At 38.5% G+C, this 16354-nt stretch overlaps 2 protein-coding genes across 5 annotated transcripts in view; both read left to right on the plus strand.

Moving 5' to 3' along the window:
- Window positions 1-13223, plus strand: part of NISCH (nischarin) — a 28664-nt gene extending 15441 nt beyond the window's left edge. Inside the window, exons 9-21 of one of the 3 annotated variants that reach the window (XM_051811395.1) lie at window positions 185-253; window positions 748-933; window positions 1136-1264; window positions 1711-1824; window positions 2638-2746; window positions 5372-5493; window positions 6334-6389; window positions 6882-8198; window positions 8614-8788; window positions 9944-10097; window positions 10680-10808; window positions 11190-11351; window positions 11822-13223. In XM_051811395.1, the coding sequence (XP_051667355.1) occupies window positions 185-253; window positions 748-933; window positions 1136-1264; window positions 1711-1824; window positions 2638-2746; window positions 5372-5493; window positions 6334-6389; window positions 6882-8198; window positions 8614-8788; window positions 9944-10097; window positions 10680-10808; window positions 11190-11351; window positions 11822-12450 (3351 nt within the window). In that variant the 3' untranslated portion in view covers window positions 12451-13223. Of the gene's footprint in view, window positions 1-184; window positions 254-747; window positions 934-1135; window positions 1265-1710; window positions 1825-2637; window positions 2755-5371; window positions 5495-6333; window positions 6390-6881; window positions 8199-8613; window positions 8789-9943; window positions 10098-10679; window positions 10809-11189; window positions 11352-11821 lie in introns of those variants that run through there. The other 2 variants (XM_051811396.1, XM_051811397.1) reach the window with 2 other exon arrangements.
- Window positions 13224-13352: 129 nt separating this feature from the next.
- Window positions 13353-16354, plus strand: part of STAB1 (stabilin 1) — a 62247-nt gene continuing 59245 nt past the window's right edge. For both annotated transcript variants that reach the window (XM_051811374.1, XM_051811375.1), the window contains exon 1: window positions 13353-14060. In XM_051811374.1, the coding sequence (XP_051667334.1) occupies window positions 13855-14060 (206 nt within the window). In that variant the 5' untranslated portion in view covers window positions 13353-13854. The remainder of the gene's footprint in view (window positions 14061-16354) is intronic.

Raw genomic sequence — 16354 nt, forward strand, 5'->3', positions numbered from 1 at the left:
TTTCTTAAAAACAAGATTTAACTCTTTGTTGCACTAGGTCATACAGAATGCTTTTTAAATGCCAAAAGCTGAGAAGAGAGACTATATTAGATAGTCTTTGCTTGTTGGTCAGCAGATAGTGAAGGAAGTATGGCTTGATATATAGGCTGAAGTGCATTTAACACATGTATTTTTTCTCTTCTAGAAATTAATCCCAAAGATTGAGTTCCTGGATTTGAGTCACAATGGGGTGTCTCTGGTAGAAAATTTACAGGTAAATGCTTTTGAAAGTGATATCCCCCTGCCCCCCAAATGCCAGAGACCTTAGAACACAGATTTTCATGCTTCAGAATTTTGTTGTTCATCTTCATCTTAAGCCCAAACTGCTTATTCTTCATAACATCAAGTACTTTTAGTGGTGTGATGCCTTACAAATATTAGAAAAATAAAATAAAAAAACATTAGGGGCTTAAGGCATCAGTTGCATTTCTTACATGCTCTGGATATTTTAATTGCTTTGCCAATATTGACATACAACATTTAGTTCTTAATTTAATTCACTGCCAGGTTGGTAAAAGTGCAGCTGAGGAAGTTTCCTTTCTACAAGCTTGAACCTGTGTAATGTACAGTTTCATGGTGTGTTTTTCATGCTATGTTGTGTCCAGCATGAGAACACTTGCACAAAAAGATGAGCAAGCCATAATACAGCATCTTTGCAATTGTTTAATTTTAATTGGCATGTGACATGGATTTTCTGTGCTGTTGTAGCATCTGTACAACCTTGTTCACCTGGACTTATCCTACAACAAACTTACATCTCTGGAAGGTGTTCACACAAAACTGGGAAACATCAAAACTCTGAATTTAGCAGGAAATCAGCTGGAAAGGCTGTGTGGTCTTAACAAACTGTACTCATTAGTCAACTTGGATCTAAGCAACAACAAAATAGAACAGGTAACTGTTGCCTTTCAGTGTGAAATTGTGTGTTAGATCACAAGCCATTTCTTGCCGTGGGTGAAACTGCAAATAAATATAAGTGGCTGTAGCAATTTTTGCTGGTTATTGTGTGGATGTGATCTGTGCAAGTAATGCTCAGTCTACATGCTCATTTTCCTTTGACCAGTCTGTATTCACCCTTTTATTCCCATACTTTCAGATTGATGAAGTGAAGAATATTGGAAACCTGCCGTGCTTAGAGAAGGTGATGTTATCCAGCAATCCTTTGAGCATCATCCCTGATTACCGGACCAAAGTACTGGCTCAGTTTGGAGACAGAGCCTCAGAGGTGAGCCAGGGTGCTGCTCTGCCTTAAAAACTACAGCTTGGAAAAGTCTTTTTTATAGCCTAGTGAGGAAAGTAGTGCAAATGTTCTAAAAGACTGGTAAGTTTTTAGCATGTGTTGGAGAAGATGTTTAGAGAATTAAACCATATTAATATTATTCAACTGCGCTCCTGGATCTAAATGAAAGTTTACCCTGCCTTCATCAGGTAACAGTGTGTTAATATTGGAACACAGCTGTGCTAGAAGGATATTAAACTTACCAAACATTCCTGAGTTTGCATTAGATTCATCATGTTGGAGCAAGGTCTAATGTGGTAATTGTTTTTGTGTAATGATTACAAAGATGCACATAGTTTGCAGTAAGCAAAGGTAATTTTTAATTATTCCATTAGTAAGTGGCATGAGGTGCCTTGTTTTCAATACTTTTAGATGTTTTAACTATTTTTTAGGTTTGTTTGGATAACATTGTTACCACAGAAAAGGAACTAGACACAGTGGAAGTTCTGAAAGCTATACAAAAAGCAAAGGAGGTGAAATACAAACTGAGCAATTCTGATAAAAAGGTGAGTTTGGTGCTGTGAGAGAAATGGAATGTGCTGTATACAAAAGAAGCTTACAAAAATACTTGCATAAATTAGATGTAAGCAGAATTCACGAAACTTTCCTTAGCATTGAAGTTTTCATGCTTTTTGTGCTTTATTGTGTTATGAACTTTTAAGATTGTCTCTTTTTCCTATTTAGTTTTCAATGCAGTTTTGGTAGTTATCTGAACTTCCTTTTTATGCTGGCTTGGGAGAGAGGAAGTGGGAGGAAAAGATAAAAAGACTTAATGGTGTACACAATGAATTTGCATTTGACCTTAACAGCCATATTTTACATCTCATACAAGTGTGGCAGAGCTGTGATTTTACTGCTTGTGTTGTAGAGTACTGAAATGACTTTTGTGGGTATTTAACAGTGGGAGAGAATCAGAAATCTGAATTCTCCTTGCCTTCTCTGGTGTGTGGCTGTGTGCTGTGTAGTTGGTTGGTCCCGTTTTGGTAATAAATTTATGGACAGAACAGGTTCTATCCCTACAATGTGGAAATCCTGGTTTTGTCCTTTTGGCTTGTGAAACTGCCAGTTCTGTCAATGCAGTGACTAGTCAGTGATCAGAATGACTTTTTTCTAAATAAATTCTTAGTGGAATTCCACTTAGTGTGAAAATTGAAACTTAGAGGAGGTGACCAACCCCACCCCAAAAATAAAAAAAAGCTGGCACTAATTTTCTTTTTGCTAAAACTGAGAAAGCTTGGGTAGACTTATTTTAGTTCAGGATCTGATGTGTCCTGTGTGTTGAGGTTTTTTCTTTAATTGCTGCATACTTTCTTTATTAGATCAGTGAGGACTCCAGGCTCACTGCTGCCAGCTCCAAATCAAACTGTTCTTCTCTTACTGTTCGTCCTTCCTCTCCCTCTCTGCCTCGTCCTGTCAGCTCCAGCCAAGGTAATCATGTATGTATCGTGCTGCTGGGCTGAGCCTCTTGGTTCTGCTTTTCTAAGCTGCATTGATATACATGAATATTATGTGCATGGATATAGGGCTTATCAAGACCAGCAGAAAGACCTGGTAGTGTTGGCTTTGAAAGTGAAAGTTGTGTGTATGTGACTGAGCAGAACTGACCTGTTGTTCCCTGTAGTGTTAATTAACTGGAGTGGAATTTTGGATACAGGGCTTCTTTTGGGTCATCCTGGAGAACTCACCTGCAGAAAACTAGATATCTTTTCTGGTTTTAGATACATGCCACAATGTAAAACCGTGGCATACACAGACATATTTTAAAATTGCTTCTTGGTCTGCAAAATGTGAGCTCAAGCAGCATGTCCTCCGTTATTGCTTTTTGGAAGAGCTGCGTTTCTGTCACACCAGAAGGAAGGTAGAAAAAGGAGATGAGTAAAAGACAGTTGTGGGACTCATGTTCTAGCTGATTTAGATTTTAGCACATCATTTGTGCTCTACAGTACCTGCTGACCTTACCTGAAAGTATTTTTACTGTGTGTTTCAAATAAACATGCCTGTTGCATTAGGAACTCAGAAGAGTGGTTGCATTCAGAATTTAGAAGAATGGCTTAACTTTCCTTTTTTGCTGTAAGACTGACTTAATGTGAATGTTCATTTGTAACTGATAAGAGATAGATACTGCTTGGATTTGGCTTTTGTCTGACTGAAAAGCTAAAGTGCAGTAGGATATGCACAGTGAGAGAAGACTGTGTAGCTGTTTAAAAGAGCAGGCATTTTATTCTCAGTTATTCAGCGTGGCACAGCTTCCTCTTACCAGTAAAGCAGTGGATTGGTGGATGAGGGAGAGAAACATCCCTGAAAAGCTTGATCACTGAAAAAGATCCATTACTGTAACTTCTGCAGAATCAGTAGAGCTTTCTTAGTTCACTCTAGAAAAATGGAATTGCTCTGACAGCATTTGATTTAAGGGACTGAAACCTTGATGCAGAGCTGGTTGCTATTCATGTACTTTCCTTTTGTAGTCTTTTTAGATCACTTTTGATCTGCAGATAAAATGCCAGTTTTTCCAAAATGAAGTCAATGCTTGCTTTAAAGTATTAAGCATTTGACAAACTGTCTCAATCCTTTAACTGTGTAACAACCTGCAGTTTTACACAGGACCTGCTGTAAAAATGCATGTCAGCAACCACTGGAACTGCTTAAGTTATTCATCAGTTGTCTTTTTCTATTACAATAAATGTTTAGCATCAAATGAGTCTTTGGAGAAAAGAAAATACAGAACTTTCTGAAGAACTTGTGAGTTTTATAGAGAGACTGCATAAGATCTAAGGCTTATTTACTGTAGTCCTTTCCCATAAGCTTTCTTCAGTAGAATTTTCAGAAAAGCTTTTATAAATAGTGGGAAAACAGAGACTGTGGCAAGCTATTTCTCAGTTTTAACAATAAAAATGGATTATTTGCCATGTATCTACTATCAAGGGCTGTTTTCAAAATACTGGTTTTGAGAAATCTATTTTAAAAAATAGAGATGTGCTAGGCAAGTAGTTTCACTGTTAAATCATGAATAATGGAATTAATTTCCTGATGTGCTGTTTCTATGAATTGTTTTCTCTGCCTTTTCTAGACACCATCTGTTTCCGTAACATATTATTCATATTCAATGTCACTGGCAAATGGCTTATGGAAAAAGATTAAATATTTATATAGGAAACAGAAAACCAAAAATAATGCTTGTCATGTTCTGTCTTTCCTGTCAATTTGCGTTTCCTTCTTGCTAACACAGTATTTTGTTCAAATAATAAGTACCTCTTGTGTTTCCTCTGACCATGAGATGGTTTGATGTGATCTGCTGAACTTTACCATCCAGCCAGAAAGATACATGCAGGAGTTTTTATGCTCCAGCCAGACACCATATCCACACTGTAACTTTGCTGTTTCTTTGCATATTTAAATCCCAGAGCTGGCTGGCTCAGTGGCAATACTGAAAATTGATTTGCCCTGTTGTGTCAGGGCGATGCTCTGAATGTCAAACAGGCAAAAAGTCAAATGTCCCTGAGGATGTTGGCTTATATGCACTCAGGATTAGTTTTTAGTGGTAATTCAGCTTTGAATCCTTGAAAAAGGTTCCAAATAAGGTGAGATATCTCAAATGGCATTTGAGGGACCAGAGGATCTGAGTGTGAAGGTTGTACACAGATATTATACTTGTTCTCTTGAAGCTACAGAAATTCGAGAGCATGTACAAAGTTCACATAGAGGGCTATGCTGTGTTTTTGCCAGCCTGGCAACAGACTAATTCTGTTAAAATTGAATCATGTGAAGATTTCTTAAACCAGATGTTGAGATTTAAATTGATTGTTAGCTTGAAAAATGAGCTTTAGCAATCCTTTAATCCAACTCTCAGTGCACCTAAAGTTACTTCTGTAAGTAAACTAAAATTCTACCTACTTTTTTTGTCCTGGCTATTGTGTGAAGTTATCCTTTAGTTTTAATGATTTATGATTAGATCTTGACTATACAAATTTAATTCCACTTGTTTGGCAGGATACTATTAGACATTCATTTTGGTTTTATGTCAGTGATTTAAAGAGCTCTTTATATTTGTTCTAGAAATAATTTGTGAAGAAACAGTCCTAGCCAGCAGTTTTTTGCAATCCAGTTGTTTGACTCCTACAGACCATACAATTCCCCAGAGATGCTTTGAAATACCAGACTCCAGTTGTAAAAATCAGGTAATTATGGTATTTTTAACAGCTTTTGCAAACTTATTTTTTGTGTTAAACTTAGGTTATTGTAGTAATCCATAGCAAAGGGGGTTTTTTTATTGTCAGAGCTAATGGAAAAGGAGGCAGCCCCAAATTTGAGTCAAGGAGTTTTGGTTCAGCTTATAAATTAAAAGCATAATCCAAGTTTACCAGAGTTGCAGAGAACTGTTGCCACATGTCATGGCTTTGAGATGTTTACCCAGTATTGGTATCACATCATTTAACAGCCATTTATATACTGAGTATAAGAATTCTGTCATCTTATTACAATACCAGTTTTTGGAAGATGATTCTCTTACTGGTAGAGTGGAAGAACCTTCTCCCTGTCATTAGGCAATGACCTTAATTTGTCTTCTCCAATCTCCTCCTGTTTGATAACTTCTGTTTTGTAATTTCATTTGTTGTATTGGAAGCACTCTTTCAAGGAATAAGACAGCAAGACTTGAGGATATCTTCTCCTTTGCTACCAGTTTAGTTGATCTTTGTCAAGTTCCTTTACCTTTTTGCCTCATTTTACCCTAAATCAGTAAAAATTTGTAGTGTGCTGAAATGTCTGTGAGTCACAGATTGAATTTGTTCTCAAGTCAACAGCAAAGTTCATTCTTTTTCTGCCTTAATTGAATGCCCAACCTAAAGCAAACAGTGTTTCTGGATCCTGAAAGGATGGCTGTTCAGCTGGCCAGTACAACAGCATTTTGCAGCAAGCTGGCCAGCTTTAAAAAGTGTGAGCCTGCATTAACTTTGCTCTTCATATGTGCTGAAGTCCAAGTAGTTGACAGCTTTGTGATATTATTTTCTTTTCCTTAGGCACCTGCCTCTCTATTGGATTCATGCAAAGAGTATGGAAGTGGTCATCAGATGTGGTAAGCTAGATAAATAAGTTCTAGTTTAAATCCTTGTTAGCTTTTGTGTAATAACAGTGGGTGCTGTTTTCTTAAACCCAGCCTTTAAGGCAAAACAGTCTCTTTCATTGTATTCTGCCTCTGGATTTTGGAATCAAAATCAATTTTATGGTGTTCTTAATCTGAACCCTGGAATGCAGTTGGCAGTTTCAAAACCAGCAATAGCTGTACTGCATAGTCCTTTAGCTAATAAGGATGTGCTTACTGGGAGTGGGAAAGGGAAGATGACTTAACCATTTTAGTTTTTACTTTCTATGGAATTATACACTACCAGCTTTTAAAATCAATGACTGTGTGCAGTACAAAGAGATGTTTTACAAAATTACACTGATTTAACAAGTGTTAACAAGAGTAAACCTCAAAGATCTGAGAAACAGCACCATGAATTGTAGCAACCATGGCTGTTTTTAAGCTCAAGTTTGTACTTACTGAGGCTTCTTCTCTCTTTTGAAGCTTGGAGCGTTCAGAGGAAGAAGCCTGTGCGGTGCCTGACCCCTGTGACACCGTCATCCTGCCTTTTAACTGTATGTCCTACACTGCCACAAACCAGGACTTTATCCAGCACCTTTCTGCCTCCATAGTGCAGACTGTGCAGAAATCTCCCCCCTCCCTCACAGAGAATAAAGGAAGCTCTCCAGGTAATTCCACTACCACAGACAAGGAAGATGGATATTTTGAAATGGGACTTCACGAAGGAGATCAGACTTTTGAGTTCAGCACTACTTCAGACCCTCAGTCATCAGACAGCACAGCAGTGGAGTGTGTTGGCATAGTCAAAATTCTCTGGAGTTTTTCTATCCACATTCATAAAGGACTCAGGCAGTTTGCTTCCTGTTTGGTTCTGACTGATGATATGCTAGCTGTGTTTGAGATTCCTCACCAGGAATTGAGAGGAAACTGCCAGCACATCCCTTCTGCCTTGAAATTAATGCTGTGTTTGCCATACACTGATCTAACAGAATTTGGCTTTCTCCTGCCAGAAATCTGTTTAGCTCTGAAGCTGAAAAACAGTGACAACTGCTTGTTTGTTGTTTCAGACTCCCAGAATCTTCAAGACTTTTATTCCTGTTTACACGCTTGTTGCTCTCAACACTACACATCAGTGTTACCAAGCTCCACATTGTACTGTGGAAAAGCAAACCTCCAAGAATTCCTCTGTCAGCTTATGGAATTGAATTGCATTTCAGCAGAAGATGTTGAAATAAAAGGTTGTTTCCCAACATACCTTGTTGGTTGGAATAAAACCAATGTTCAGGAAATCTTGCATCAACCAGAGTCAACTGGCAATAGCAGAGAATGGTCAAAAAATGTTTTGTGTTCTGCACTTTATTCTTCAGTGTATAAATCCTCTGAGCAGGGCCCCTGTGTGATCCATCCATGTTGGATATTTCTAACACCCCAGCATTTGTACATAGTAAAGGTGGATTTCAGTTTACTGCCAGGTAAATGGGTAGGCACAGAAGAGTTGGGAAGTGTATTTAAGCTGAACAGAATTCCATTAGCATCACTAGTGTTGCATCCAGCTCATGGTTCCACCCAGCAGAAGGGTTCATTTTTGGATGGACACGTGCTGGAGTTGCTCGTTGGATACAGATTTGTTACAGCAGTGTTTGTTCTACCTCATGAGAAATTCCACTTCCTAAGAATCTACAGTCTGTTAAGGACACTCCTGCAGGATGTTAAGACTATTATTATTTTCAAAGCTTCGAGCAAATCTGATGCTGTAAGAAATCACTTTGTGGAGGCAAACAGGCACAGTCAGTCAGCAAGGTAATAATTCCTGTAAAATGGCTCTTGCACAGTGCTTGGTATGGCTTAACCAGTGTGTTTGCAGCTGTCATTGTGATTGGGTTTGGACTGTAGTACTGATTAAATGCTTCTGCATTCTGCTGGTCTGAAGTATGTGTGGATGGCTATTCTACACTGTACCTGTCTGCCTTTTTTTGTTTCTGTTTTGGTTTTGCAACATAAAATGTAATTTCTTATGGAAGGCAACTTCCTATTCCACGTGCCTGCAGGCTGAGGTCGTGGCAGGTTGACAGCTATGCTCAAGATAAATAATTTAAACTGTTAAAAATGGAAGTTGCCTGGCTTTAATTTTTGAACAAAATATAAATATTAATTCTCCTGTGGAAAAACTCTGTAGTTCCTTACATTTTGTATGTGTTTTCTGGATCTCTTCTAGTTTTTGCAAGCCTCATCTGACACTGTCATCTTTATATCCATCTGAGTTTCTTGTGCAGAAGATAACAGAAGATAACCAGATCCCTGTTCACCTCCATGTCTCTGTGTCTCTGCAGTATGTGGCTGGGCTGAAAGGAAGTGCCCTAGTTGAGTTTTTCCATGGCAACATTGCAGAGGTATTGTGCCTTCGCCCAGGTGTATAAAAAGATGCCTTGTGAACTATCTGTGCTGCACAGTATTTTAAAAAAGAACTTCCCTGATCAAACTGAGCCACAAGCGTTGAGCTCTGCGAAACCTGGCAGTGTTTTGATCAAAAATCTGTTTGTGTTACTCCCTTTTGGGTTCCCTGCCACAGTGATTGGGATCCTGCCAGGCATGTTTTGCCCTCAGGATCTGTGATGCAGAACAGGAGAGTACATTGGTGTATGTCTTGAAGACATGATTGCTCCAAGAATGTTCCTCTTTTTTTCTTTAGAGTGGGAAAAGGAATGAAACTATGAGGAGTGAAACATAAATATTCTGACTTGTTTCTGTGATATGGTGCATGACTGCAGTACATGTTCATGGCTGTAGGTACTCCAGAAACAAGGACAGATAAACCTCATTTCTGAAAAACATATTTATAGTCTGCTTGACCATCAAATTTAAAAGTACAAATCTTACTTTAAATTTATGATGTGGCTTTTTGAGTGATAAATCATTGAGGTCTGAGTACATACATGAGTTGAAAAGCTTGAGAAATAGAGACATTTTTTTATTCCCTTATCTCCCTTCCAAAGTTTAAGTAAGCACAGTTACAAGTTGTGCTTCTCTTTTTACATCAGGAGGAGCTGATAAAGAAAGTAGGTGACATTTGAGGGTTCACAGTAAGCTCATCAAGATAGAAGCTGGGAAGGTGCCTGGTTGGAACAGCACCTGTACTTCTGTCCTCTCTTGAGGATCTTTAAATCCAACCCCTCAGTAGCATCCCAGTAGAGTTTTAGAGGCTTGGGAAGCCACTGCTCCTCTGATTAAAGTTTTGTTGGCAGTGTCTGTTTTAAAAAGTCTTTTTTATACATGAGATATTTTTGAGTTTTCTAGTTTTGGTCAGAAAAAAGAATAATTAGCCCACAACAGAAAAATAATTTTCTTACTTAAACACAAGATATTTTCAGTGGCTGTAATTGTGGCCTCATTTAGCAACTTTAAGGTGAAATTCTGTTCTTTGCATGTTCAGATGCTTCAGATTTTGAAGTTGATTCTCTTGTAGTCTAAAGTTGCCTCTAAGATGATGAAATTATCTGAAATATCAAAGTGCAAAAGTGATTTATGAAATAAAATTTACGTCCTAGGTGGAAAATGAAGAGTTGAGACATCTTATGTGGTCTTCAGTTCTGTTTTACAAGACTCCCAATGTGGAAGTGATGGCTTGTGTTCTTCTCTCAACAAAAGCTATTTACTTTCTGTTGGATGATTCTTTTGTTCATGCTGATGAGCACCAGTCAGGTAAAAGAGTTATTTTTAATAAGGTTACAAATTTAATCCCTCTCTGTGTGTTTGTCTTCAACTGAAGTACCAATTTTGGTCAGTAATCTTACTTGGGACCTCCTAGTTGAGGGGTACAGTGGCAAAATTTACTGTATGTAAAGTATTTATTAAGACTTATGTTGAAAAACCAGGGCCTTGAGTCACGTCTGCTTCTCAGACAGACCTTTCCAGCTGCCACTATATCCATGTTTTGCTGTCATTTCACAGTCCCTACCATCACCTAGGCAGCTAAAGGCCCTTTAATAACCAAAATGGTAAGTGGGCAGTAGTGACCTTCAGGGTGTGCATTCAGTTCAAGTGGATTGTTAATGCATCTGCTGATTTAACTCTGGTATGTGACAGCTGCTTCAAGAAATGCTGCTAACAAGGAGATTCAGGTGTATTTATTGCTTGAGAAATGATTAACCACTGTACCCACTTTCTTCTTAATTTCTTTCTTCAAGTGTGAGATAAGTGTAGGATTTTAAGATAAAAATTAAGTTTATGGGCAGAATAATTTTTTTTTTTTACATTTTCATTATATGTATACTTTTAAAACAGATTTTTGGAACAAAGAGAACTCAGATTGTGAAAACAGTTCTTTCCACCTCTCTTGCTGCTTTGTGCTAAAACTTAATGACCTGCAGTCAGTAAATGTTGGCCTATTTGACCAATACTTCCGCATTACTGGTGAGTAAATCTTGTGCTTTGAAGTTTTTCCAGTCCTGCTTTGTTTTAGTCTTCTGCTAGATGGATTCCTGTCTTTATTAGTGAGATGGAAGAGTGTATGATTTTGTTGCTTCTTTTTCTTGAATTTTCTAGAGCTGTAGTTGAACTATAAGTGTACATCATATTTTAAATGAAGAGTAATTATATTATGTATTTTTAAGGGCTTTGTAAGGATTCTGTTGTTGTTTCCAAGGATTTCAAAGATTTCTGAATAATGAAGCATGTTTTCAGGAGAAATAATCCTTGCAAGAAATCATTTCTGATGACAGCTGCATGTTGATTCAAGAAATGATAATGCCACGTATGGATTTGTGAGTGGATTGTATTCTGTGTTCTCCTCAGGCCATTCTGCAGATCACATTGTCACCTGCCTGACAAGGGACAGCTACAACACTCACACCTTCATCCAGCAGCTTATGGCAGTTCTGTCTTTGCTTGCACGCACACCTTCACCTGAGCCAGTAGACAAAGACTTCTACTCTGAATTTGGGAGTAAAAACACAGGTGAGTGGTCCTTCCTACATGTCATGAGTTATTTGGGCATCAGACTTAAGGCTTCATCTAAACTCTAGTGATTAAAAGTGGAAAAACTTGAAAGCAGGGACTCTGTATTCAGTGATCTGATAATGCTTTCAGTGAGTTCAGAACGGGGAGTGGGAAGGAGGCAGAGGAGGTCACTTGGTATGGAGGTGGATAATCTTTTATTTGAGAATCCAGCTGTGTTTCCTTTATCTTCTGCCATCACCTGAACTAATTGTGTGGTCAGAAATTTGCAGAAAAGTATGTTGATAATGCAAGAAAGACTCCAGTAGAGATTTGCAATCCAAATATAATTATTCAAATATTGTATATGAGCAAAAGCACATATGAATAGATACAAAACTTGAATTCTTCTCTCAAAGGTTATTGCTTATCCTCATACATTAAGGAAGTATTATATAATACTAAAATATAATAATGTATGTTTCTTGCAGGAAAAATGGAGAATTACGAATTGATTCACTCTAGCAGAGTAAAATTTATTTATCCAAATGAAGAGGAAATTGGGGACCTTGCTTTTCTAGTGGCAGAAAAGATGGATGGTTTGACTAATCTTCCATCCCTCAACATCCTTCTGTATGTGTTGGCATTCCAAGTAAATCACGGTGAAGGATCTGCTCAAAACACTAGCTCACTTCAACCTAAAACACTTATACTGACCAGCTCTGATTTGTTCCTCTTTGATGAAGATTATATCAGTTACCCACTACCTGACTTTGCTAAGGAACCACCAAAGAGAGATAAGTATCAGCTTGCAGATGGACGACGAATCCGGGATTTAGACAGAGTACTTATGGGTTATCAGACATATCCACAGGCCCTTACATTTGTGTTTGATGATGTTCAGGATCAGGATCTGATGCAGAATTTAACACTGGATCACTTTGGAGAAGCTGGTAGTGTCCCAAGTGGAAATACTAAACAAGAAGGCAGCAAGAACAGAGAGATCCAGTGGTACATTTTTATCCCAAGTGCAGAAAGCAGGGAGAAATTAATTTCCTTGCTTGCAAGGCAGTGGGAGATCCTGTGTGGTAGGGAACTGCCTTTGGAACTCACAGGGTAGTTATTGCACAGCCAGGTGATTTCAGTGTGTATTATAAGGTAAAGCACAGTGTTTAGGTAAACAGCACCTGTCAAGTTCTTTGTTTCCATGAGGAGCTGACCTGGACTCCCTTGCTCCCTAGTGCAGTGAACATACATAGTGCAGTACACAGAAATATTCTGAAGTGTTAACTGGGGACTGAACTTCTTGTACAGTCTACTTTTTATGCAATAGTATATAGTGAAAAAAAAATCATGAGACATCCTGGGAAACTGTATGGAAAAATTAAGGAGTCAACACTAGATAATACTGTCGTCTGGGGCTGTTAAGGTTTCCACTGTTCTTCTGTATATATCAGTCTTGCTGTTCTATACAAATTCTAATGTGTAAATAAGGGTAAATGCTTGTGTACGTTCAAGTGCAATGTTCTTTGTACAAGAAGTATTTTGGGTATGCTGCTAATGCTTATTATTTAATGATCTTACAGTTTTACATATGTTTTTCTTTGAGGCCAAATGTAATTATTTGCTGCCAATCTTCAACTTAGCAGTGAAATTTGAGCCACAAACAGGTAAAAAATTTTCTTATGAAATTATTTTCATAGGCATTCTTTTTCCTTACCCTAGGATAAAAGAATTCCCTGGTAAAGATCCCCTCAGTATCATCTGCAAATTGGAAATACCCAACATAGGTATATGAGCATTTTGTCAGCAAATAATGAATTTGTATCTCTGAACACAAAGTCTTTCTTTTTGCCTATCTTGTCAATACAAATAAAGTGTAATTTGACAGTTTTCTCTTGGCCTTGTCTTTATTCAAGTTTATATCTTGTGTTTGCAGGATACCATATGGCAGTTCAGCAGCACATATTATGTTCCTAGAGTGCGTTATAAAGTGTGGAATATGCAGCAAGATGAAAGAAGAAAATAGTTTCTTCTACTATAGCAAGATTATGTTAGTCCAGAAATACATTTGAGTCCTGGAAACTGAGGATCTGCAGCTTCTAAACACAATTTAAGGAGGATTTATTTCAAGTATTTTTGCTTCTCTATTAGGTACCAGGGATTTGCCTTCCAAGCTGTCATCTTTTATTTGAGTGTTACTGTGCCCAACAAAGTTTAGCCTCCCCCACGACACTGAAATCCATACTCACTGTTTTGAAGACAAATATCGAGACTTTGAAAAAGAATGTTCTGTATCCAGTGATATTAAGAAGGGAAGAACAGTTTGGATACTTTTGTGCCAGCTGATGCTGCTTAAAACTGATGCCCCTTAAAAACCACAGAGAGAAATTTGGATTGGAAGAGACCTGGAGGTCCAACAGCCAACCTTAAAACAGGGCAAACTTCTAATGGATTGCTCAGGGCAAACTTCTAATGGATTGCTCAGGGCCTGGTCCAAACAAGTTAGGAGCTTTCTCCAAGAATGGCAAGTCCACAGTGGTTAGCTGGGAATTTGGTGGTTTCACGGAGTATTTTTCTGTGCTGCTGCATAGAAAGCAGAGCTTGGCTGTGCTTTTTGGACTCCAGAAGCCAGGAACGTTGCAGTCAGTGCAAGGATGACAAAGACAGAGGCAACCAAAGTCAGATTGTATTGCAGGATTCTGTGGAGTTCCCTAAGCAAGAAAAAAGGTGAGGAGCATTACTTGAGTGCAACTCTGCTCAGTTTAGCAGAGGAAACCTAACCCCTTAAGCTCAGACTGATTGGACAGTTAAAGTAGGTACTGCTTGGGGAAAACTGAATTTTCCTGTACTTCAGAGCTTTTCTATTCCCTGAAATCTCAGAGTTACTTATGTTCATTTAAGCTTAATTCCTAAATTAAAAATCCTAGGGATAATATAATTAAAAGAAAGCTTAGATCTTCACTAGTTTTTTCTGAAGTAATTCTGTTAATCACTTATCTATAATTCTCCATAGTAACACTTAAGGAGGGACCTGTGGCAACTTGAATAGTCTGATTTGCAAAAGCAATTGAGAGCTTCCCAGATGAACAGGTCATTTACTGTGAGGCTTATGGTTTTAAGTGAATGCAAAGGGAATCTGTAATGAGTCCTTAGAAACTGCCTGGGATTTGAGCCAACATGAATAGACATCTCTGCCTCTCCTGTAGGGGTTATTCTTGTCATTGCTTCTGGGTAAGTCAGCCTTGCTTCTATCTCATAAGTAAGGCCTGTCCTGGGGGATGCCTTGTGCCTGAGACAGAAATGAGTTCTGTCTTTGTAAAAACCAACTGTTTAAATGTATTTTAATACACTAGTGGATATCAGAGAATCTTGTGTGAGAGTAAGCAATGATAATCCCCTGCTTATCACATAGTTTGAGCAGGCAAGGGCTCTTTTTCATATTTTATTGCAGAAAAAACCCACAACTGTGATTAAACTTGAAATTCTTTTAAGTCCACAGCTGTTTAAAGCATTGAATCTGTCCCTTTGGATCGGATTATTAATCCAGGAAACACAAGCAATTCCCCTTTGAGATCTTGCTAAGCACCAATCACATTTTAAGATCAATGAAATGCTCAATATGTCCTGCAGTGTGTCTGGATTCTTCCAGTAAGTATTTTACCCTTGGTACTCTCAGAGCTACAGAATCGCAGAATATGCCAAGTTGGAAGGGACCCACAAGGATCACAGAGTCCAATTTCTAATCTAAATCTCTTCTTTTTTTAGTTTAAGTGCATTCCCCTTTGTCATATCCCTGCCTGCCCACATAAAAAGTCCCTCTTTAAAAAGCCTCCTTTAAACACTGAAAGGCTGCAATGAGGTCTTCCTGGAACTGCCTTTTCTCTGGGCTGAACAACCCAAACCCTCTCAGCCTGTCTCCACAGGAGGGGTGCTCTGTGTTAGAACCTGCTGGAGTTAGACCTTTGTGGGTGTACATTTCTGTTCATTTAAGTGCAATGTTAAACTGAAAAAATAGATGCACTGTCACTCCTCAGCACCAACCTGTTGTCTCTATTGTCTAATTGTATTGTAATCTTTTGATCTAAATATAGGGATTTGAGTGAGATGTTCTTGAAAATGCACAATCATTCATCTTGAACTTCATAAACTTGTTTCATTTCATAAAGATTTCTCAGAACTTGCCACAGTTTCTACAGAAAATCACCAGAATGAAGTCGCTTTGTAAGCAGCTGAGATTACACAGAACAGCCTTGGTTTCTTCCTCTCCTTTTGCAAGAGCACTACAAAGCCCCCCTTGCATTTTTCTCTTTAGTAATCCCTTTATACTCCAATCCAGCTTTCAACCCCTGTTCAACATTAAGGCAATGTCTGAGTAGGTGAAGTTACAATCAAATACATGCACAGGCAGGTGGGCAGACCTTTGTCAGGAAAGTATCTCCTGAACTATCCCAGACTTCCATAGCCTGACTTTGCAGCTGATGTAGATATTTGCCACTCTTAGAAGTCCTGGGCAATGATTTATGTTCAGTGTCATCTGCCAAGGATCTGGCCAAAGGTTTTAAAACTTCCCTTGTATTAAATTGAAAAACTCACGCATGAACCTCATTAGGAAGGAAAGTAAATGAGGTGCTGACCTGAGCTAAACTGTTTTTCTTTGCAAGAAGAAATGACAGTGACCTGCATCCTGTCTGTCCTGTGTCCATTCCCGTGCTGCTTTTACAACACTCTCTGGTAAGCCTGGCTGCAGATGTACTGCACAGTGATGTATTTCCATCAGCCCCTCTGGCTTGACTTCCTGTTCTTGTCAGCTTGGATAAGGAGGGGTTTTTTAACTGAAGTAGCACAAAAAGCTGCTGCTTCTTACTTGGATGTCTCTGATCAAAAAGCTTACTTCTGTGGTGCTGAGGGGCTGAGTTTCAACAGCCCAGACTTCTAATAGTGAATGTCTGTGGGGAATTTAGTGTCTGACTCTCCTAGTACCGAGTGCTGCTTAATAAATGGGAAAGGTGCAAAACTAAAAC

This window comes from Manacus candei, unplaced genomic scaffold (genome assembly GCF_025592945.1).
Source record: "Manacus candei isolate 608988 ecotype Guabito, Panama unplaced genomic scaffold, ASM2559294v1 h1tg000082l, whole genome shotgun sequence".
Lineage (NCBI taxonomy): Eukaryota > Metazoa > Chordata > Aves > Passeriformes > Pipridae > Manacus > Manacus candei.